This window comes from Chelon labrosus, assembly GCF_963514085.1.
Source record: "Chelon labrosus genome assembly, chromosome: 3".
Taxonomy (NCBI): domain Eukaryota; kingdom Metazoa; phylum Chordata; class Actinopteri; order Mugiliformes; family Mugilidae; genus Chelon; species Chelon labrosus.
This window is the reverse complement of record NC_140339.1, coordinates 1,472,656-1,495,479: the sequence shown is the minus strand read 5'-3', so window position 1 is coordinate 1,495,479 and position 22,824 is coordinate 1,472,656. Positions and strand designations below refer to the sequence as shown.

The 22,824-nt window shown below is 44.6% G+C and overlaps 1 protein-coding gene across 4 annotated transcripts in view; it reads right to left on the bottom strand.

The window, feature by feature from the left end:
- Positions 1–1,350: 1,350 nt before the first annotated feature.
- The window catches only part of ppfia1 (PTPRF interacting protein alpha 1), a 51,010-nt gene continuing 29,536 nt past the window's right edge, over positions 1,351–22,824 (bottom strand). The window contains exons 10-29 of one of the 4 annotated variants that reach the window (XM_084541368.1): positions 22,731–22,814; positions 21,956–22,087; positions 21,810–21,872; positions 21,643–21,722; positions 21,412–21,562; positions 19,247–19,470; positions 18,927–19,158; positions 13,608–13,732; positions 13,338–13,510; positions 12,453–12,546; positions 12,150–12,161; positions 10,725–10,806; positions 10,429–10,629; positions 6,544–6,719; positions 5,545–5,642; positions 5,290–5,465; positions 4,115–4,183; positions 3,862–4,030; positions 3,623–3,687; positions 1,351–2,897 (exon numbers count right to left, since the gene is read on the bottom strand). In XM_084541368.1, coding sequence (XP_084397494.1) covers positions 3,632–3,687; positions 3,862–4,030; positions 4,115–4,183; positions 5,290–5,465; positions 5,545–5,642; positions 6,544–6,719; positions 10,429–10,629; positions 10,725–10,806; positions 12,150–12,161; positions 12,453–12,546; positions 13,338–13,510; positions 13,608–13,732; positions 18,927–19,158; positions 19,247–19,470; positions 21,412–21,562; positions 21,643–21,722; positions 21,810–21,872; positions 21,956–22,087; positions 22,731–22,814 — 2,397 coding nt within the window. In that variant the 3' untranslated portion in view covers positions 1,351–2,897; positions 3,623–3,631. The remainder of the gene's footprint in view (positions 2,898–3,622; positions 3,688–3,861; positions 4,031–4,114; positions 4,184–5,289; positions 5,466–5,544; positions 5,643–6,543; positions 6,720–10,428; positions 10,630–10,724; positions 10,807–12,149; positions 12,162–12,452; positions 12,547–13,337; positions 13,511–13,607; positions 13,733–18,926; positions 19,159–19,246; positions 19,471–21,411; positions 21,563–21,642; positions 21,723–21,809; positions 21,873–21,955; positions 22,088–22,730; positions 22,815–22,824) is intronic. The other 3 variants (XM_084541367.1, XM_084541370.1, XM_084541369.1) reach the window with 3 other exon arrangements.

Genomic DNA, 22,824 nt, shown 5'->3' with positions numbered 1-22,824 from the left:
AGCAAGTGTTGTCAGACAAATGCATTCCATGTGGTCTGAGCCTGATCTATTCAACTTTCACCTTGTTCTGTTGACGAGTGTCAAATTACACCAGATCTCATTTTGATAAAATGTTGTGAAACTTTAAAAACCTGTTTTACCTTCACTGTGATTTCCTGGAACGAACAAAGAAAAACCACTGAATTTAAATACGTGGAAATATGAGGATTTATGTGACGGACAGCAGCAAGAACAACAAACTAAATGTTTCTGGTAACAGCTGATCAGTGGTCTACAGCAGCTTGGAGGAATTTTAGCCCATTCCTCAGAACAGAACCACTTCAGTTCTGAGATGTTGGTGGGTTTCCTCACATCAACTGCTTGCTTCAGGTCCTTCCACAACATTTCTATTGGATTAAGGTCAGGACTTTGACTTGGCCGTTCCTAAACATTCATCTTGTTCTTCTTTAACCGTTCTTTTGTAGAACCACTTGTGTTCTTGGTTCTCGTTGTCTTGCTGCATGACCCAGTTTCTCTTCACATTCAGCTCATGGACAGATGTCCTGACATTTTCTTTTAGAGTTCACTGGTAGAATTCAGAATTCATTGGTCCATCAATGAGGACAAGCCGTCCTGGTCCAGATGCAGCAGAACAGGCCCAAACCAGGACATTAGCACCCCCATGTTTGATGGAGGGATGAGGTTCTGATGCTGGAATGATGCAGTGTTGGTTCATCTCATTTAAACCAAACTATTCTACTGTGGTCTCATCTGTCCACTAAACATTGTCCCAATAGTCTTCTGGCTTGTCCACATGATGTTTAGAAATGTTCTTCTTGGAGAGCAGTGTCTTTGTCCATCACACCATGGTTGTTCAGTGGATTCATCAACATTAACATCAGCCAATGAGAGAGAGGCCTTTAGCTGCTTAGAAGTTCCCCTGGGTTCCTCTGGGACCTCTCAGACTATTATGGAGTGATCTTTGTTGGTGGACCACTCCTGTGGAGGGGAACAGTCGTCTTCAATCTGTCTGACTGTGGATTATTTGTGGGTTCCAAACTCTTTAGAGATGGTTCTGGAACCTTTTCCAGCCTGATGAGCAACAACAACTCTTTCTCTGAGCTCCTCAGAAAGCTCCTTTGTCCACAAACATGTGTTGTGAAGATCAGACTGAGACAAATCCCTGATTTATTGAAACTAAACCAGGAACTGAACCACACCTGAGTCTCATTACATTGATGGAAACACTTCTGAACACATGGACTCTGACTGGATCCTAGAGGAGCTCCTCTCTGATATGTAATATTGGTGTATTGTGGGTTGTCTCTTATTTTCCCTTCAATTATATTAAAGTATAAAAAGTTATTTCCTGGGTTCAAAAAACGACAAACAAAGAAAACACGACAGCAGAAGAAAAGACCAAACTTCAGCCTTTTGTTTTATCTGCAGTGGAAAATAAGTTTCAGTATTTTATTGAAAGTAAGCAATAAATAATACTGTGATAAAAATAGTTTATAAGTACTCAGACTGTACATCATTGTTACACGAAGACGACTCAACGAGGGAAGAGCAGGAATAAAACAACAGCAACATGATTTGCATTGTGCATGAATTTCTAAAAATCACAAAATGACAACAACAACAACAAGAACAAAAAAACAAAACTATTTCTACTTGAAGCTTTCAAAAAGGAACCGGTGTCGGGGACAAACGTGAGAAGCGAGTCTCTGGAAGTGTGGATAATAAATAAGAAGAGAGACGACAGAGAGGAGTTAAGTAACGATATAAGGCTCGATATGAAATCTTAGTACAAAGTGTTCGACTGAGGCCTCGGTGAAGTTGGTCCATCGAAAGGAGTTTCCACACTTGAACGCAGCGGTGTCTCTCCAGAGGTGAGGAAGGTTTGATTTCGTTAAAGGGATAAATACGCTGAGCTTTAAGGGGTTAAGTGGATTTATTTAGTTATTTTTTTTTTTTGCATGCAACTAAGAGAGAACCTGGAAGTGTGTTTGCATCGAGGAGCAGCAGCCCCTCGGCTTTAGCTACTTTATTTTATTTAGATATATCATATGGCTTTAATTCGATTTAAAAAGTTTTGGTTTCGCAGATATGGAAAAAAAAAAAAACAACAGAGAAAAAGTGTCTCATGACGTGATGTTCAGCCATCGGTGTCACCTGGGCGTCACCTGGGCATGACTCACAGTGTTTCTGAGCAGGTTTGTGAAACGAGTCTCCAGCAATTTAACGCACGCGACCGTCGACCTAAAGAGCTGCATTTACACAACGGTTATCATCATCATCATCATCATCATCATCATCTACAAAAACAAATTACAGCCGTTAAAAAGGGATATGAATTAAGTTATATCACAAAGTCACTTTAGCATAAATTCAGTTTGATTAGAGCTCAAATCAAAAAGAGAGGAAACAAAAAAACATACATCTGGTCAATAGAATCAGGATTATATATATATATGTATGTATATATATATATATTATAATAATAATAATAATAAAAAAAAAAAAGATTAGATAAAAACGTCTGTCGGTAGAAATATACAAACTCCAGACATTCAGTTACATACATCTGAGAGCTGAGCTTCACACGGAGCAACAGTGAGAAATGTTTAAAAAGTGGATCGATTAAAGGGATTAGAGGGGGGAGGGGTGAGGGAGGGGGGAGGGGGTTACATAGTCATCCTAAAATAATCAATTAAACGTCCCATTGGTTTACATAAATATAACAACAAACAAGGATAAATCTAGAAGGTTTCCTCTAGGGATACTGAGATTGGTGAGTCAGGAAACGTCTTTTATTTTATTTTAGTGTCATTTCAGTTCATCATCCGGGTCTTGAATGCAGGGAACTCCCCTTCGTCTTCTGACCAGCGGCTACCTATAGAAATAATGAGGATAAACTGAGATAGGGGAGGACAGAGAGAGATGGATGGACGGACGGACGGACGGACGGACGGACGGACGGATGGAGGAGAAACAAATGGAAAGAGGGGAGGAGGAGGAGGAGGAGGAGAGGCGTAAAACGTGCGTTATTAAAGCTCCAGAACTAGAAAGCTGCTGCTGCTTCCTGCTGGGAAAGAGAGGATCAGTTCAGCCATAATGCTACAAAGACAGGTTGGGACGTCCCGATCTGAGCAGATTATAGTGGTGGTAGAGAGAAACCTCAGAGTAGATGCTTATCAGGGTCTCATACAGACATTTAGAGCCTCAAGCTGAGGTGGACACCACAAGGTCCATGTGGAGACAGTTTTCTTATTTTTATGGATTCTATAACGTGCACATTGGTAGCATTTGATGAGCTACAGGCTAAATATTATAGAAAATGGTTTAATTGTGTGTACTTTGCCTCTTGTACTGGTAATCAGTAGTATTATTTTAGCCAGATTCCCTTTTATGTGGTAAAATAATCTAATCTGGCAAAGCTAGTTAGCAGCAACAAGCTAAGCTATGGAAGCTAAGCTAGCCTAGCCCCAGAGGTAGAGGAAGATATTTAAGTGTTGTTATTTATTCTGTTAGAACCATCCAGTTTTATTGTTTTATTTAATGCGCTGCAGAGATGTTGATCGGACCGGGACGTCCCGTAACTACTGGATTGTTGTGTCACAGCTGATGCGTGTGCTCTTACCGTTGAGTGTTAACAAGAGTAGGTCCTGACTGTGGCAGTGTCCAGCCTCTGTATAGACTGACTTCCTGCGTTTCCATGGTGACAGAATCACATGCAGAGACGTGCAGACGTTAGTCACAGCATCACGACCAATCAGAGCAGAGCAGCAAAGCCATTCAGGAGGAATTAAGAGAGACTCTGGAGTCAAGTAGCGGCGCTCATGCACGCTCCGTGGTGGAGCCGCGTCCTCTCTGACTTACCGTCCATCGGGCTCCTCTTTGGCTGCGTGGAGGGAGACGCTGCGCCGCTGCCGGTCACTCTGAAGTTGGCGGGGAGCGTGTCGGACGCGCCCAGCGACACCCCCCTCATGTCTTTGGGCCTGAACTTCTTCCTCCACGACGGAGCGCGCCGGAAGTTCTTGTCGTCGTCCTGAGGAGAGAGGAAGGAGACGTTATGGTTTCTTCTCGTTCTCTTCACAGTTTGAGTGGCGGCGTTAACAGCAGTGTTGGTCACCTCCTCCATCCGCCGCTCGGTGCCGATGGTCAGCAGGCCGTTGTATTCACGCTCTAGAGTCGCTCTGGCCTGGAGACGACAGGAGGAAGGTAGAATTAAACACAGACGTCTGCAACGTCTCCACATATCATCAATATTTATCATGGCTGTCCATTAATATCATGATTAATGTCCCGGGACAGCAATATCCTGGACAGGACATCATTGTTTGTTGATATTAATAACAGGCATTAGTGTAAAGCAGCATATTGGTCAGGAAGGAGGGAAGGAAGGAAGGAAGGAAAGAGGTAGGATGGAAGGAAGGAAGGAAAGAGGGATGATGGAAGGAAAGAGGGAGGAAGGAAGGAAGGAAGGAAAGAGGGAGGATGGAAGGAAGGAAGGAAAGAGAGAGGGAGGAAGGAAGGAAGGAAAGAGAGAGGGAGGAAGGAAGGAAGGAAGGAAGGAAGGAAGGAAAGAGGGAGGATGAAAGGAAGGAAGAGGAAGGAAGGAAGGAAAGAGGGATGATGGAAGGAAGGAAGGAAAGAGGGAGGATGGAAGGAAGGAAGGAAAGAGGGAGGAAGGAAGGAAGGAAGGAAAGAGGGAGGAAGGAAGGAAGGAAGGAAGGAAGGAAGGAAGGAAGGAAGGAAAGAGGGAGGAAGGAAGGAAGGAAGGAAAGAGGGAAGGAAGGAAGGAAAGAGGGAGGAAGGAAGGAAGGAAGGAAAGAGGGAGGATGGAAGGAAGGAAGGAAAGAGGGAGGATGGAAGGAAAGAGGGAGGAAGGAAGGAAGGAAGGAAGGAAAGAGGGAGGATGGAAGGAAGGGAAGAAGAGTGAAAGGAGGGAAAGAGGTAAGGATTGATGTTGTTCCACATGTGGACTGAGATCAGATGTGTGTTCACACCTGGACTTTAACCTCAGGTCACTCAGATAAGGAGGAGCTGTGGTTGTGGTTGTGTGGTTGTGTAGTTGTGTAGCTGTGGTTGTGTACCTGTGTGTTCTGCGTGGGGATCTGCAGCAGTAGTTGTGTAGTTGTGCTGTAGTTGTGTAGCTGTGGTTGTGTACCTGTGTGTTCTGCGTGGGGATCTGCAGCAGTAGTTGTGTAGTTGTGTAGCTGTGGTTGTGTACCTGTGTGTTCTGCGTGGGGATCTGCAGCAGTAGTTGTGTAGTTGTGCTGTAGTTGTGTAGCTGTGGTTGTGTACCTGTGTGTTCTGCGTGGGGATCTGCAGCAGTAGCGCCAGAGCGTTGTGATCGAACGCTTCGTCGAGGGCGAGCAGCGCCCCGTGGACTCCACTCTCATAGAGGTTACCACTGTAGTCTTTGAGGCCGATGGCCTGAACCCAGCTGACGACACGCTCGTTGCTCCACACCAGGACATCTGGACAAAGACAGAGACAGAGTCAACCTCAGAGACAGACAAAGACAACGTCTGAAGAAGACGTGAGGACGTGTGTTACCTTTATGCTCCAGCTGACACTCCTCCCTCCTCCTCTCCAGCTCCTTCCTGTCGTAGTTCAGTCTCCTCAGACACATGACGCCACACTGAAAACTGTTCCTGTTGAACAACGACATGAACAGATGTTAGTTACCTGTTAGTTACACTTTGATCCTGATCAACACAAAGGGGACAGGTCAGACTTCAGTGTCAGTAACGTTGTGTCTGATTAATTAGTGATCAACTAAAACGTCTTCTAGATCAGAGAGTAGAAAACACCCTGATAGCAATGATATCATTCTGAACTCATTCAGCAACCCCTTGACTAGAACTGGACCAAGAGTTTAGAGAAATACCACAAAGGTTCTAGTAACAATAGAACCAGGCCCACTCTCCATCTGGACATGTGGAGAACCAAAGAACCCAAAGTGTTCCACGTTGGGTTTTTACCTCTTGAAAGTGAATCTGGCTACAAAATCCTACTGATTCCACTACAGGAGGCAACGTACACACAATTCAACCTCTGGACATTTTATTTCTCCTGGACATCATCACATTCTACCATTGAGATCATTATACAATCCAGAAGAAGATGGAGATTTCCTCCATGTTGTTCACACATGGAACTCCCCAGGGAAACCAGTCACCAAGGCATGCTACATAGCAATGCTAAGCTAACTTTCACTACAAGATGACTGTATTGTGTTTATTATCTGTAGTACCACCATTAGACCACTAGATGGAGACAAAGGACCATGAATTTATGAGTAGTAGGGATAGATTCTGTCAGTCAAGTCACCATGTGGTGGATATTTGATGGAGAATCATTTGGATTGACCCAAATGGACCATAAAGGGCAATAAAATAATATCAACTGCATTTAATATTCTTGGATTTGATTAATTATTGAGACATGAGAAGAAATTCAAACATGTTTCCCGCGTCGTCTCTGTCGTGATGGTTTATATCAAAGCAGCTTCTCCAGTTTCAAATGACAGAAGAGACCAACGTCATGTTTTACCTGTGGAAGCTGTCCACCATTTTCAGCTGTCCCCTCAGGTCCTTCTTGGTGAGGTGGTCGAGCATGCGGGCGTCCACCAGGGACTCCATGAAGTAGGAGCGGTACTGAGGCAAACCCAGACTGGGCAGCCACTCGTTGCCGATCCACTCGTGGTTCATGTCTCCGTACGCCAGAGTCTGTGTCCAGAGAAGAGACGGCTTAACATGGTTTAGGAGAGTGTTCCTAATGAATAGGACACTGTAATTACAACCTGATGATTCATTTAGATTGTTCACGTTCAGACTTTTAGATTCTGATCTGAAGCTCACAGACCTTTGTGCTTGATGATAAAGCTCGTCTTCTCTCTGTGGTTCAGTTTGTATTAATTACATCTTTTATAGCGTGAACCTCATTTACTGCTCTGTGGTTGTTACACAGGAAACCTCACCTACTGCACACAAACCACACAAGACAAAACCTGTCACAGTAGATCTTCTTCAACTTCTCTGAGCTTCAACCAGAAAACCACAAGATGAAAAGAAGAGCTGCTTCTTAAAAGTCAAGCAGCCATGAACAAATGAAAGGCAAATCACAACACACTCATGTTCAGGATTAGTTTGCATCATTAACGTTTCCTTTTGCTTCACTGAGAATCATAAATCATAAATCATTATGTTTTTATTCAGCTCTTGTTTTATTGTTTAAAGCTGTAATAAACACAGCGTTTAATATTTATTAGTTAAAATAAATTAAAACACATTCAGGGTGAACCACTCTGTGATTGTGATTAGAAAAAAGTGAAAAGTAAAAAAAGATTCTGGCTACGTTTACATGGACGATATTAACCTGATCAATCTGAGGAGGAGGAGGAGGAAGAGGAGGAGGAGGAGGAGGACACAAAGAAAAGTAGAGGATGTAAAGCAGGAGGAGGAGGAAGAATGAAAGTTAGGAGGATGACAAGAAAGTAGAAGGAAAGGTGGAGAAAAAAGGAGGAAGAGGAGATGAAGGTGGAGGAATAAAAAGAAATGTGAGAAGGAAGAGGAGGCACAGAAGGAGAAGGGGAAGGAGGAATGTGAGAATGTGAGAAGGAAGAAAAAGGAGGAGGAGCAAGATGAAGAGAGAAAGCAGGAGAAGGAGGAAGGTGAAAGAAGAGGAGTAGGATGAACATTGAGGAGGAGGAACAAAAAAGAAAAGTGACGAGGAAGAGGACAAGAAGGAGAGGAAGGAGGAACAGGATGAGCAGAAGAAGAGAAGATGGAAAAACTGAGGAGGACGAGAAGAAGAGAGAAGAATGAGATGGAGGAAGATGAGCAGAAGGGAAGACAATGAGAAGGAGAGGAAGGTGAAAAGTGAGGAGGAAATAAGTAAGGAAAAGGAGGAAGAACAAGAAGAGTGAGGAGAAGAATAAAAAGATGAAGGAGGAGGAGAAAAAAGACTGAGATGAAGAAGAAACAGGAGGAGGAAATGGGGGAAGAGAAGGAAAGAGGAGTAGAAGTATTGTTTCTCCTCCATGTCCTGAATGTGAAGACGACCAAGATGTCTCCACGTCTCCAACGTCTCTGTCCACACTGATTCCATCTTGGTTCATCTTGTTTTTCTACCTCCATGTCCAAAGGTTACCATGGTTACCACCACCACCACCACCTCTACTCCTGATTGTTGTTATTAGAGGAACAACTATGTCCATGTAGACGTAGCCATTAACTGTTAGAATTAATAAAATAAAAGTGTTTTTTTAGGGGGGGTGCAAACCTGGGCCCAGCTGCCCTCGTCATCCTCCTGGTGTTAGCATGGTTAGAGTGAGCATGGTGAGAAGAATAGAAAGGTGGGGGGTTAGTGAGGCAGCAGTGCTGTGTTAGAGCAAGTGGAAAATATAGAACTACAAAGAAAATAACCAGAATAATTCATTAATAAGTCAATTAAAAACAATAGAGTCCTTATAAACCTTACATGTGTGAGGGATCATGCAACACAGCTACTAGTTCAGATCCTAAAATCAAACTAATACAAAGAACAAACAAACGGCTAAAGCACAAACTGACAGAGAACACACACTGAGAGCTACTGGAAGAGCAGAAACTCAAAGACGAGGACCAAACTAACGTCTACCAGAAGAGAGAACCTTGTTTCAAGTTGCGTCGTGACTCAAAACAGAGACTAATTAACTCTGGGCTCATCAATCAAACAACATCCAATTTAAATAAATCCCTGGACGTCCTGAATGCAGCTTGAAACGAGACTCAACAGTCACCACAGACGCAACAAGAGCCACCGGCGTCCCGGGGCCAGGCCGGGGGTCGACTAACCGTTGGAGGAGTAGCTGCCAAAGTTTCCATCTCTTCATGTGTGAGCCAAACATTTCCTGTGGTCTGATCATGTGACACCACCCAATCACAAGTGTGCAAAAAAAACAAAAAAACAAGAAGGGGAGGAAGAGGAGGTGAGAGAGAGGAGGACGGAGAAAAGGTCAAGAAGCATTTGTTCATTCTGTTACCGCTGTTAGTCGTTAGTCGAAGTTTATAAGCAGTTAAAATGTCATGCTCAATAAAACAGGAACATGGAGAAAGTCATGAAGGACAACCAGGAAGTACAGAGCTGCTTAAAAATGTGCTTCACAATATTTTACATTTCTGTATAAAAATGAAACAAAACATCAGAGGAAGCCCTGAAACCAGTGAAACAAAAATACAGGTGCTCCTCTAGGATCCAATCAGAGTCCATGTGTTCAGAAGTGTCTCCATCAATGTAATGAGACTCAGGTGTGGTTCAGTTCCTGGTTTAGTTTCAATAAATCAGGGATTTGTCTCAGTCTGATCTTCACAACACATGTTTGTGGACAAAGGAGCTTTCTGAGGAGCTCAGAGAAAGAGTTGTTGTTGCTCATCAGGCTGGAAAAGGTTCCAGAACCATCTCTAAAGAGTTTGGAACCCACAAATAATCCACAGTCAGACAGATTGAAGACGACTGTTCCCCTCCACAGGAGTGGTCCACCAACAAAGATCACTCCATAATAGTCTGAGAGGTCCCAGAGGAACCCAGGGGAACTTCTAAGCAGCTAAAGGCCTCTCTCTCATTGGCTGATGTTAATGTTGATGAATCCACTGAACAACCATGGTGTGATGGACAAAGACACTGCTCTCCAAGAAGAACATTTCTAAACATCATGTGGACAAGCCAGAAGACTATTGGGACAATGTTTAGTGGACAGATGAGACCACAGTAGAATAGTTTGGTTTAAATGAGATGAACCAACACTGCATCATTCCAGCATCAGAACCTCATCCCTCCATCAAACATGGGGGTGCTAATGTCCTGGTTTGGGCCTGTTCTGCTGCATCTGGACCAGGACGGCTTGTCCTCATTGATGGACCAATGAATTGTGAATTCTACCAGTGAACTCTAAAAGAAAATGTCAGGACATCTGTCCATGAGCTGAATGTGAAGAGAAACTGGGTCATGCAGCAAGACAACGAGAACCAAGAACACAAGTGGTTCTACAAAAGAACGGTTAAAGAAGAACAAGATGAATGTTTAGGAACGGCCAAGTCAAAGTCCTGACCTTAATCCAATAGAAATGTTGTGGAAGGACCTGAAGCAAGCAGTTGATGTGAGGAAACCCACCAACATCTCAGAACTGAAGTGGTTCTGTTCTGAGGAATGGGCTAAAATTCCTCCAAGCTGCTGTAGACCACTGATCAGCTGTTACCAGAAACATTTAGTGACAAGGAGGTCACAGCAGATACTGGACACAAGGAGAACATGATATGCAATACTGACCCATGACCTTGATCAGGTTCTCTTTGTCTTCTTTCAGGACTTCCACTGATGTTTTGAGTTAAGTTTACACAGACATGAACGATGCAAACACTGCAGCTGTATCTTCATCAACACATCAAGACAACGTACCGTCCTGGAGGTCGGGGGGGCTGACGGGCTGGTGAGAGACATGATTTCCTGGATGGCCAGGCGAAGTTTGAGGCGATGTAACGGGTTGCTGATGCCGATCTCTCTCTGGATCTCGGTGTCTGACAGCGCCGACATGATGGCTCCGCTCTTCACGTTGGCCCGACATGCAGCCACGTACCAGGCTGGCATGCCCACCCACAGCTGAGGGAAAGAGTAAGCGCAAACAGTTAGGGGGAAAAAAATAAAACATAAATGCTCATGGACTGGTTTTGAGATGAATAACGTTGGCGTCGTACCTCCAGCCAAACCACAACAGTTGGTCCGTCCCACTGGGCGAACGGCAGGCCCTGCCTGCGAGCCTCTTCCAACAGTTCATGCCTGAGACACAAAATATACGTTAGAGACAATTCACTTGAACTGAAGAGGCCGTTTGACCTTTGAATAAAACATGTGCTCAAACCCCAATCACCTGACATGCACACTCCAAACAGACAGCAAGAGTTTGAGAGGAAACACAGAAACTGAAACCCAGGAAGAAACCTCGTCACCTCGTCTAAACCTCGACTGTCCAGGTTCAACCAGGTCCAGGGAGATGAACTTTATTAGTTATGTGTTCTCCTAATCAGTGCTTTGAGAGTAGGGATGTCCCGATCAGTATCTGGGCCGGTCCAGGTGTTTTTAAAATGATCAGACAGAGCTACAGGATTTATTTATTTTAACTCCGTCAAACAAAAACCACATTCCTGCAGCATCACAAGTTCTTCTTCTGTTTTAATGGTTGTTGGCCAACGTCAGAAATCACAGGAAGAGGAGGAGAAGAAGGGAAAAAAGAGGAGAAGGAATAGAAAAGGGAGGAGGAGAAGGAGGAGGAGAAGGAGGAGAACAAAGAAAAATGAGGAGAGGAAGACGAGTGATGTGAAGAAAAGGAGAAAGAAGAAGAAGAAGAAGAAAAAAGAGGAGGAGAAGGAAAAAAGAGAAGGAATAGAAAAAGGAGGAGGAGGAGAAGAAGAGAGCCACAGTGAAGACAAGAAAAGACTTTATGAATCCACAGGGGACCATCTCTAGGACATTTAACATCAGATCAATATGAAGAGATCGGGACGTCCCAGCACCAGAACACATGGAGTATTTAATCTGACCAGAAGGAAAGACTTTTAAACTTTTTAATCCCTTTTTGACCCTTGATGTTTTCACCTACATCATAACATGCACAGAGGGAAGTTTATAGGACAGTAAACCTTCTGTCTAAACACATTGACTTCATGCACATTCTCAGCATTAGTACATGAACAGAAAACCACCACTAGATGGAGCAACGCGCCCAACATCTGTCTGGCAGATCTTTAGATGTCTTATTTTTATTATTTTTCCATAAGCAACAAGTCTAAAGACGTTAACAAGTGTTTTATAGACGAGAACAGTTTGGATGAATTCTCATTTAACTGTTTTTTCCTAGAGTTGAAGTGCACAACGTCATGCTCCGAGGAGGAAAGGCTGCAAGAGGAAAATATTTCACTCACTTAAAAAAAAAAGAAAGAAAGAAATGAGCAGACACACATTCCTGTTAGTTAAGCCTCTGTGTATAAAGCAGCAGGACATAGAGCAGCATTCAACAGGGACAGTCGTTTGGGGTCCTCAGAGTTAAACGGTGAAGCCAGAGCGTGGATAAGGAGGAGGAGGAGAAGGCAAGGCAACAACAAAGGCAACAGGAACCAACTTACCCGGTCTTTGGACTATTGGACATGGAATGAGAAGAGGATGATAAAAAATAAATAAATAAATTAAAAAAGTGAAGCTGGCGCAAAAAAAATAAAAAAACTAGAGTGAGACAGCATGAGCTAAACATTTATGGTGTTTGCAGGACGCCTGCACGAAACTCAGCGTGGTGGGTGGAGAAAAAAACATCAAATTACTGAGTGGAAACGGGTGTGGTGTGGAGTGGAAGGAAGATGAGCTGATAGGAGCGAGCGTGAGGCAGGAGGCCACGTCCGTTATTATTCTAGGTGAGTCAGGACGACACCTACTTCTTCTGCAGCTTCCTGTTCTTCTCTGCGGGGCCACCGAGGGTCCCCATCCCTAAACCGTCCTTCGGAGAGACGTCGGCCTCGGGCGTCCCGGCTAGAAAGATAAAGACACCTCGATCAGAGAAATATGTGTTTACATCTAAATAAGAGGATCTGATGATGGAGAGAATCACATCTACTGGAAGAAGAACAGAAGAAGAAGAAGAAAAGGGGGGAGGAGGACAAAGAGGAGAAGAAAGAGCAGAAGTGGAGAAGAAAGAGAAGAAAAAAGTCAAGAGGAAGAGGAGAAGTGAAGAGAAGAAGAAACATGAGGAGAAAGGGGATAAGAAAGGGAAGAGACGAAGAAGAAAAGTAAGGAAGAGGAGGAGAAATGAGGGGAAGGAGGAAAGAAAAAAGGAGGAGCAAGAACGATGAGAAGAATGAAGGAGGGGTAATTAGAAAAGTGAGGAGTAAGAGGAGGAGAAGTGAGGACAAATAAGAAGAAACATGAGGAGAAAGTGGAAGTGGAGGAGAAATGAAGGGAGGAAGAAGAAAAGGGAAGAGGAGGAGGAAGAACAACAATAAGGAGGAGAAGATGAAGGAGGCATAATTAGAAAAGTGAGGAGGAGAAGAGGAATGTCGAGCAGAAGAAGAAAAGTAAAGAGAAAGAGAAGTGAGGAGGAGGAGCAGCAGAAAAAGAAGAGGAATGGGGAGCAGGAGAAGAAGACAAAGAAGGAGGAGAAGTGAGGAGGAGGAAGATGAAGATGAGAAGTAAGGTGGAGGAAGAAAAACATGGAGAAAGAGGAGAAGGGAGGAGAAGAAGAGGAGAAGAAGAGACATGAGGACAAAGAAGAAGAAGAAGAAGAAGGAAGAGGAGGAGGAGCAGCCCTGCGCCTCCTCTCTGACCTTGGCTGGAGGAGTCCTTTCCAGGTAAACTGGAGCGTCCCTTCTCCTTCTTCCCAAAGAGGCGTCCGATGGACGACTTGATGCTCTTCTTCTTAGCAGCTTTGTTGAGGGAGTCCTGGCTGCTGTTGCTGCTGCTGGGGTTACTGCCCTGACCGTCCTGAAGACCTGACAGTCTACCAGAGACAGAGACATGGAGGGACGGAGACATGGAGGGATGAGACGGAGAAAAGAGAAAAGAGAGTGTCTCCAGGTGACGAGCTCGGGTCTCACCCTCTGATGTCTCTGATGTCCTCGTGACTGGCAGCGTGTCCGGCGTCCCTGTTGAGGCGCATGGAGCGAGGAGTGGTGGGAGGAGACGTCTCACATCGGATGGTGGCCTTGTCGTCCTGAGCAGACTGCACCACAGAAGAAGAGTCAGTGACGAAGAAGAACAAGAAATAAAAACACTTCATCCTCCACAAACCTCCTTAAATCATTCTGGACATTAAAAACAAATCAAACAGCAGAGACGTCATGAACGTAGAAAATAAAAAGTTCAACCAGGGCCCTGAAGCATCAGATATACTCCTTCTGTTGTAATGGTGGTGGAGGAGGAGGAGGAGGAGGAGGAGGAGGAGGAGGAGGAGGAGGAAGAAGAAAGAGGAGGAGGGGGGAGGATGAGAGGAAGAAGAGGGAGATGGAAGAAGGAAGGAAGGAAGGAGAACAAAGAGGAAGAAGAAGAATGGAGAAGAAGGTCAAGGAAGAGGAGGAAGTGGAAAAGGAGGAGGAAAAGAAAAAGAGGAGGAGGAGGAGGATGAGAGGAAGAAGAGGGAGATGGAAGAAGAATAAGAACAAGGAGGAGGAGGAGAGGGAGAAGAAGGAAGGAGAACAAAGAAGAAGAAGAATGGAAAAGAAGAACAAGGAGAAGGAGAAAGTGGAAGAGGAGAAGGAGAAGAAAAAGAAAGGAGGACGAGGAAGAGGAGAAGAAAAAGAGGAGGAGGAGATGGAGAAGAAGAACAAAAAAGAGGAGGAGGAGGAAGAAGGAGGATGAGAGGGAGAAGAAGAGGAAGGAAGGAGAACAAAGAGGAAGAAGAAGAATGGAGAAGGACAAGGAGGAGGAGGAAGTGGAAGAGGAGGAGGAGGAGGAGAAGAAAGCAGGATGAGAAAGAGTAGAAGAACAAAAAAGAGGAGGAGGATGAAGAAAGAGGAGGAGGGGAAAGAAGGAGGAGGAAGGAGGAGGATGAGAAGAAGAAGAGGGAGATGGAAGAAGAAGTAAAAGGAGGAGGAGTAGAGGGAGAAGAAGGAAGGAGAACAAAGAAGAAGAAGAAGAATGGAGAAGAAGAACGAGGAGGAGGAGGAAGACTTGGCCTCCTAAAAAGGACATAAACTGTCCAAATTAAAAACCTCCAACGACGGAAAACAAACAACAACAGAAATAAAAACGCTTTTAAATGTTTGGACACATGATGGAGAAAAGAACATGATGGATCATATCTGAGGTCTGGGGTGGGGGGGGGGGTGGGGGGGTGTTGTTGGTAAAGATGAGGTGGATGGGGGGGGGGGGGGTGGGGGGGTCTCTATAGTTTACCTTCCTGCGGTGCTTTCGCAGGTCGCTAGGCTGAAGCGTGGCAACGAACAAAACAAAGAGAGAGGAGAACAGCAGTTAGTGAGACAAGAGATGAGCAGAGACACTGAGCCATGCACAAACACACAAGAGCAGGAGCAACACAACAACAACACAACAACAACACACAACATTTTAGTGGAAAAATCATTTAAACATGTTCAGACATAAGAGGAAACACTGCACCCAGTTAGGAGACACACCAACACAACCAGGTGGGATGGGTGCAGCCTGTACGTCTAATCATCAGACATTTAATTAAAGTCAGAAGGAGCTAGCGACGCTACGACTGTTAGCTCAGAGGTTAGTGAAGCACAGCTGTTCTTTCTTTCTCCTCTACATTCCTCACAGTCCTGCCATTAGCAGAGCAAATAAACCACCAGCGGGCCACTTTTTACTTGTTTGTCTTTTTTTTAAGTTTCTTTTGCCCCCGAGGAGGAAAATAAACCTAATCACTCATTTCCTTTACTTCAACTGACACAGTGACGCCGGAGCGAGGACGAGATTAGTCAAAGGGAAACAGGAAGAGGAAATGATGGAAGGGGAGAGCAGAAGATTGATTTGATTTATTTTTCATCGCAGCGTCGTCTCATTCAGTATTTGTGTTTTGATTTATAGCCTCTAACGCGTGAAAGAGAGAAAGAGGTAAACAGAAAGAAAGAAAGAAAGAAAGAAGTAAATAAGGACAGCAAGAGGAAAGAAAGAAAGACAGAACAAGGAGAAAAGGACAGAAAGGAAGGAGGAAGGAGAGAAGGAAAGACAGACAACAGAAAGAAAAAATGAAGGAAGGAAGAAAGAAAGAAAGAATGGAAGAAAAGAAGGGAGAAAGAAAGAAAGACAGGAGGAAGGAGAGAAGGAAGGACAGACAGAAGAAAGAAAAGGGAAGAAAGAAAAAGAAAGAAGAAAAGGGAGGAAGGAAGAAAGAAGGAGGAACAGATGGAAGAATATAGGAAGGATGGAAAGAAACAAAAAAGAAAGAATGGAAGGAAAAAAGGGAGAAAGGAAGAAGGGAAGGAAGGGCGGGAAGAAGTAGTGAGGACAAACAGAAAGAAAGAAAGAAAGAAAGAAAGAAAGAAAGGAGGAAGAAAAAATAGAGAAGGACGGAAATAAAAAAGAAAGGAAAGATGGAAAGAAAGAAAGAAATAAAAGCAGCAGATTAAAGCTTCCTTTAACGTTGTCTCTTGACAGCAGCGTTAGAGGAGACCTGATCCTTTCATGTCTAACATAATAACCTGATGAGGTTCCAGCTGAACTGGTTCCAGCTCTGAGCCTCATTAACTCTCTAACACTCAAACCATTCTCAGTAAAGTCACGTTTTCTATCCATGACCAGACACTTAATAAAATCTAATGCTCCAAACTAATGTCAGTAGAATCTAGAGATTAACAAACCCTGAAATCCACCGACTGTAGTGATAACAGGAAACGCAATGAGGCAAAGTTTCCACCCTCAGCTCACTGTTGTGTTTAGAAACACTGCCGTCGTATAAAGAAGAAGAAGAAGAAGAACAGCTGCAGGGAGGAGCAGAGGAATGTTAGCTTAGACGCTACATGTCCCTCAGTTATCTGTCCTACAGCTCAGGACGACGGTTACACCTCATCAAAGTGGCTGAGGAAGAAAAGAGCAGCTCACAGGTGCAGACCAGACTGGGCGTGTACACCTTGATGTTTTTGTTCTGCTCGTAGTATTAGTAATAAAAGCTTTTAAAAGGTGTGTCCTTTTAACCGTTTTATTCAGTCGTTCAGTATTCACGTATGAAGGATCAAGATTGGTCCAAACATCTGCAGACTGTCACCTGATCGTCTGCGTCGATCCCAAATGAAAACCAGGACAACTGAAGCTTGTCCCGCTCTAAGAGCTCATTCAGACCTGGTATTAACATCAGACCTGGTCAGTCTGATCTCACCTGTCCATCTCCATGTCTCCGTCTTCACACCTGGTCTTAATTAACACGTGTCTCCACATGCGTTACACCTGTACGTCTGTAATGTTCCTAATAAACCTCTAAACTCTCCCAGCAGGCGTGTAGAGCGGTAAAGCTACTGGGATCAGTGGTGAAAACATTGTTTCTTTAAGCTCCGGGTTTTGTTTTGTTTGGATACCGTCACCGTTTTTGAATCATTAAAATCTTTCAGAGATCTTTGGAGCTGCACCGTGAAGCTTTTTGGTTTTTTTCTATCCCCAACAAACCTGAAAAGCTAGTCAGTCTTAAACGTTGTATCTGGATTTACCATGCCCTGGATGACTGAGAACCTTAACAGACGTAACATCAGCCGTTAAGTCACCGAGGCTAACAGTTTAAGAAGCTAACGGCGGGGTAACGTAGTAAAGTAGAAGTAGAACAAAAAGATGAAGGAGTGTCAACGTCTTCCTCAGGATTATCTCATCTCTGCCTCACTGTTTCTGTTTCTGAACAACAAAACCATAACCACAGTTATTCTCAGAGTTCTGCATTTAGCAAACAAGAACAAGAAGAAAGAGCTTCCTGTGTTAACCTGAAGATGACTGGAGAGGAAGAAGCAGACTGCACCCACCCAGGGGAGGAGGGGGGGGGGGGCAAAGAGATCTGCAGGTACCTGGAAGTATGGTGCATAGCTATAAGGCTGAGGGGGAGGACTGAAGCCAGTTGCACCATATGGCAGGTAAGTTACTGTCTGCTGGGAGAGGGAGCTCTGGATGATGTAGGGGTCATAGCAATACTGCTATAGGCGGGGGGGGGGGAGGGGGGGCAGTTACATATACAAACAGTTACACAAACAAATATTAGCCATGAGTCATGAGAGGAGGTATTACTGAGTTAAAGTCAAAGTTGTTAGACGCTTTCAGACCAAAGGAACTTGTCTTTCATTTGTCTTACGGTCCCAAGAAAAGAGGAACCTTCAACATTAACCCTCCGTCCAATCTGGTCTCACCTCTAAGTCTCTGTGTCTCCACCTGGTCTTAATTAAAATGCGTCTCCACATGTGTCCCCAGCCAGCACCTGAGATCTGATCTCAGTCTGTCTGTCAGTGGAAGGAAGGAAGGAAGGAAATATGGAAGAATAGAAGGAAGGAAGGAAGGAAGGAAGGAAGGAAGGAAGGAGGGGCAAGAGGAAGACAAGTTTCTCTTTTTTCTATTTTGGAACAAGTTGTTAAGTCAAATATGTCCCAGACCACCTCCACATGTGGACTGAGACCAGACCAGTGTTCACACCTGGACTCTAACCTGGACACTAGAGACCAGACCAGTGTTCACACCTGGACCTGTTTAACCTGGACACTAGAGACCAGACCAGTGTTCACACCTGGACCTGTTTAACCTGGACACTAGAGACCAGACCAGTGTTCACACCTGGACTCTAACCTGGACACGAGAGACCAGATCAGTTTTCACACCTGGACCTGTTTAACCTGGACACTAGAGACCAGATCAGTGTTCACACCTGGACTCTAACCTGGACACTAGAGACCAGATCAGTTTTCACACCTGGACCTGTTTAACCTGGACACTAGAGACCAGACCAGTGTTCACACCTGGACTCTAACCTGGACACTAGAGACCAGACCAGTGTTCACACCTGGACCTGTTTAACCTGGACACTAGAGACCAGATCAGTGTTCACACCTGGACTCTAACCTGGACACTAGAGACCAGATCAGTTTTCACACCTGGACCTGTTTAACCTGGACACTAGAGACCAGACCAGTGTTCACACCTGGACTCTAACCTGGACACTAGAGACCAGACCAGTGTTCACACCTGGACCTGTTTAACCTGGACTCTAGAGACCAGATCACTAAGGACTGATGTTATCGTGAAGGTCTGAACTAAGTGTTTGGTCCAAAAGCGCCCAAACTTTACTGAAACGTTGGGACGTTGTGTAAAACAGAATGCAAAACATAAAACATTGACGCTGATAAATTATATTATCTTTAGAAAAAAAAATGTTAAAACCTGCTCCTGCTGGAAAGGCAAGCACACAACAGAGCAGTAAAAGGAAGCGTTACCAAGGTCATGACACCCATGCGATCCAGTTCTCTGTTGGGGCTGCGGGGAATGCGTCTGGGGGTGGAGTGGCCCGACCCGGGTGGAGAGCCGCCCAGCGAGGAGCCAGCGCACAGTGACGGAGGGATGGAGCTCATGGAGCGGAAACGTCCTCCCAGGCTGTCGCCGCTACCCACCCGGCACTCGATCTCCTCGGCCCGGATAGCTGTGCTCTCCTTCTCCTCTTGGATCATTCTGGGAGATTAAAGTTAAAAGTTAAACCACTACTGTCTTTAATGGTTTTGATAAACAAAGATTTAAGAGGAGAAGAATTTTCTGGTACCTGATTTCATTGTTTATAGCGTCCAACTGCTCCTGCAGCATTAAGGCGAGGGTCTGAGCGTCGGCCTGGCCGGCAGGGGACAGCAGGTCCACCGAGCTGAAAATCGTCTCTCGATCCTCCTCCAGGTCCGAGGCGTCCATGTCGCTCTCGAAGGCCTGGGCCACGTTTGCCAGCACGTTAGCCTGCTGCATGCGCTCCCACTCCTGCTCATTCAAAGTCTGCACCTGGATTCACACACAGACAGGTATGAAGAAACAGGAAGTGGTTAGAGAGACAGGAATATGAAGATACAGAGAGCAGGAAGCAGAAAAAGGGGAAGTTGTCGAGAAAGTTACTGCTATCACTGCTACGTCCATCACACTCACACTTACATGTCGCTGATGTCCACAATGGAAGCAAACAGAAAAAGAAGTGGAGAAGAAGAAAATCATCATCAGAGAGAAGTCAAAACATTGAGAGGAGGGAAAAGGGCAAAACACAAACAACAAGACAAAAAGAATAAAAAGAGGAGAAACCCTGAAGTAAATCTGGTCAGCTAATAAAAACAAAACAATATCCTAGTCACTATTCTATGTCAAAATTAATTATAACACTAGTTAGGGATGACGCAACGTTAATGCTCCGATACCGATCACGGAGGAAGGAAGGAAGGAAATAAGTAGGAAGGAAGGAAGGAAGGAAGGAAATAAGTAGGAAGGAAGGACGGAAGGAAATAAGTAGGAAGGAAGGAAGGAAGGAAATAAGTAGGAAGGAAGGAAATAAGTAGGAAGGAAGGAAATAAGTAGGAAGGAAGGAAGGAAGGAAGGAAATAAGTAGGAAGGAAGGACGGAAGGAAATAGGTAGGAAGGAAGGAAATAAGTAGGAAGGAAGGACGGAAGGAAATAAGTAGGAAGGAAGGAAGGAAGGAAATAAGTAGGAAGGAAGGAAATAAGTAGGAAGGAAGGAAGGAAGGAAGGAAATAAGTAGGAAGGAAGGAAATAAGTAGGAAGGAAGGAAATACGTAGGAAGGAAGGAAGGAAGGAAGGAAATAAGTAGGAAGGAAGGACGGAAGGAAATAGGTAGGAAGGAAGGAAATAAGTAGGAAGGAAGGACGGAAGGAAGGAAGGAAATAAGTAGGAAGGAAGGACGGAAGGAAATAAGTAGGAAGGAAGGAAGGAAATAAGTAGGAAGGAAGGACGGAAGGAAATAGGTAGGAAGGAAGGAAATAAGTAGGAAGGAAGGACGGAAGGAAGGAATGAAATAAGTAGGAAGGAAGGACGGAAGGAAATAGGTAGGAAGGAAGGAAATAAGTAGGAAGGAAGGAAATAAGTAGGAAGGAAGGAAGGAAATAAGTAGGAAGGAAGGACGGAAGGAAATAGGTAGGAAGGAAGGAAGGAAATAAGTAGGAAGGAAGGAAGGAAGGAAATAAGTCGGAAGGAAGGAAGGAAATAAGTAGGAAGGAAGGACTGAAATAAGTAGGAAGGAAGGAAATAAGTAGGAAGGAAGGACGGAAGGAAATAAGTAGGAAGGAAGGAAATAAGTAGGAAGGAAGGAAGGAAATAAGTAGGAAGGAAGGACGGAAGGAAATAGGTAGGAAGGAAGGAAATAAGTAGGAAGGAAGGAAGGAAGGAAGGAAGGAAATAAGTAGGAAGGAAGGACGGAAGGAAAGAAGGAAGGAAGGAAGCAAATAAGTAGGAAGGAAGGAAGGAAGGAAGGAAAGAAGGAAGGAAAGAAGGAAGGAAGGAAGCAAATAAGTAGGAAGGAAGGAATGAAATAAGTAGGAAGGAAGGACGGAAGGAAATAGGTAGGAAGGAAGGAAATAAGTAGGAAGGAAGGACGGAAGGAAATAAGTAGGAAGGAAGGAAATAAGTAGAAAGGAAGGAAGGAAAGAAGGAAAGGTGGAAGGAAATAATGGTGGAAGAAAGGAAGGAGCCAGCTGATGGGACATTCTCTGGGGGGCCGCGACCAGGACGTCACACATCAGACCACGTATCTGGGACTAGAGGACGTTGTTGGATATTATCTGGAGATTCTTACGTCTTGTAATCGGCCGTTATAAAGGCGGCGGCTCAAACTATTTAGGTGGAAAATCTGTGGATTGATCTCAAGTTAATTCAACGTTCTCAACTCTCCAGGTTCATCAGCTCAGAGTTTATTCAACCACAGGCGACGAGCCGAGCGCTAACCTTCGATGGCTCGTCCCGGAGCGCCGCCATGCGTCCCTTTTGAGGCCTCCTCAGGACCAGAGCGCTGCCGTAGTGATCCGAGTTACTGTCCATCATCGAGGAAGCCGACACGGGATACCTGAAATCTGGGGTGCTGCCCAGCTGAGACCGCCTGGAAAGACACAAACCAATCAGAACAATAAATACAAAAACAGCTGGGAGAGTGAGTGCTAACCAGATATACTAGCTTACCCATGAAGTAAGGAGTTACTCCTGCTCCTCCCCTGCTCATTCTCCGCCCTCATGGTCTCTATTTGGATCAGAAGCTGCTCCTGTAGGTACACAACATTTACAGACATCAGTATGAAGCAAAGACACGACGTCTGTAGACATTAAAACAACTTTCAACTCCTCCTGACCTTCTCATGGTGAGACTCCTCGATCAGCTTCTTGGTGTGCTCCAGTTCTCTGATCAGGGAGTTCTGAAGAGCAACGGAAACAATCAGCGATTACAAATAAAACACAGACTGAGCTCGAGTCCGCTGCTAAACTTTGTGTTCGTCACCTTATCCTCCAGAGCAGACATCCTCTCCTTGAGGTGAAGCTGGAGTCTCTCGTTGGACTCTGACAGCAGCTTGTCCACAGTCTCAGAAAGACGCTTGTTGTGCTCCTCGTTCATCTTCTCTCGCTGTCGAGCCTGTAAAACAAAATGGAATGAATGAATGAAGGCAGGAAGGAAATACATGGATAGGAAGGAAGGAAGGAAGGCAGGCAGGCAGGAAGGAAGGAAATACATAGATAGGAAGGAAGGAAGGAAGGAAGGAAGGCAGGAAATACATAGATAGGAAGGAAGGAAGGAAGGAAGGAAGGCAGGAAATACATAGATAGGAAGGAAGGAAGGAAATACATGGATAGGAAAGAAGGAAGGAAATACATAGATAGGAAGGAAGGAAAGAAGGCAGGCAGGCAGGAAGGAAGGAAATACATAGATAGGAAGGAAGGAAGGAAGGAAGGAAGGCAGGAAATACATAGATAGGAAGGAAGGAAGGAAATACATGGATAGGAAAGAAGGAAGGAAATACATAGATAGGAAGGAAGGAAGGAAATACATGGATAGGAAAGAAGGAAGGAAATACATAGATAGGAAGGAAGGAAAGAAGGAAGGAAATACATAGATAGGAAGGAAAGAAGGAAATACATAGATAGGAAGGAAGGAAGGAAGGAAGGAAGGAAATACATAGATAGGAAGGAAAGAAGGAAATACATAGATAGAAAGGAAGGAAGGGAGGAAAGATAATGGAGGAGGAAGTGAACAGCAGAACATTTTGGCTGGTACTCACCCTGATCAGTTCCTGGTTCTTCTCCTCCAGCTGGGCCTCCATCTGCCTCAACCTCTCCTCCACGTTGCCATGACGCTCCTCTGCCTTCAAATTG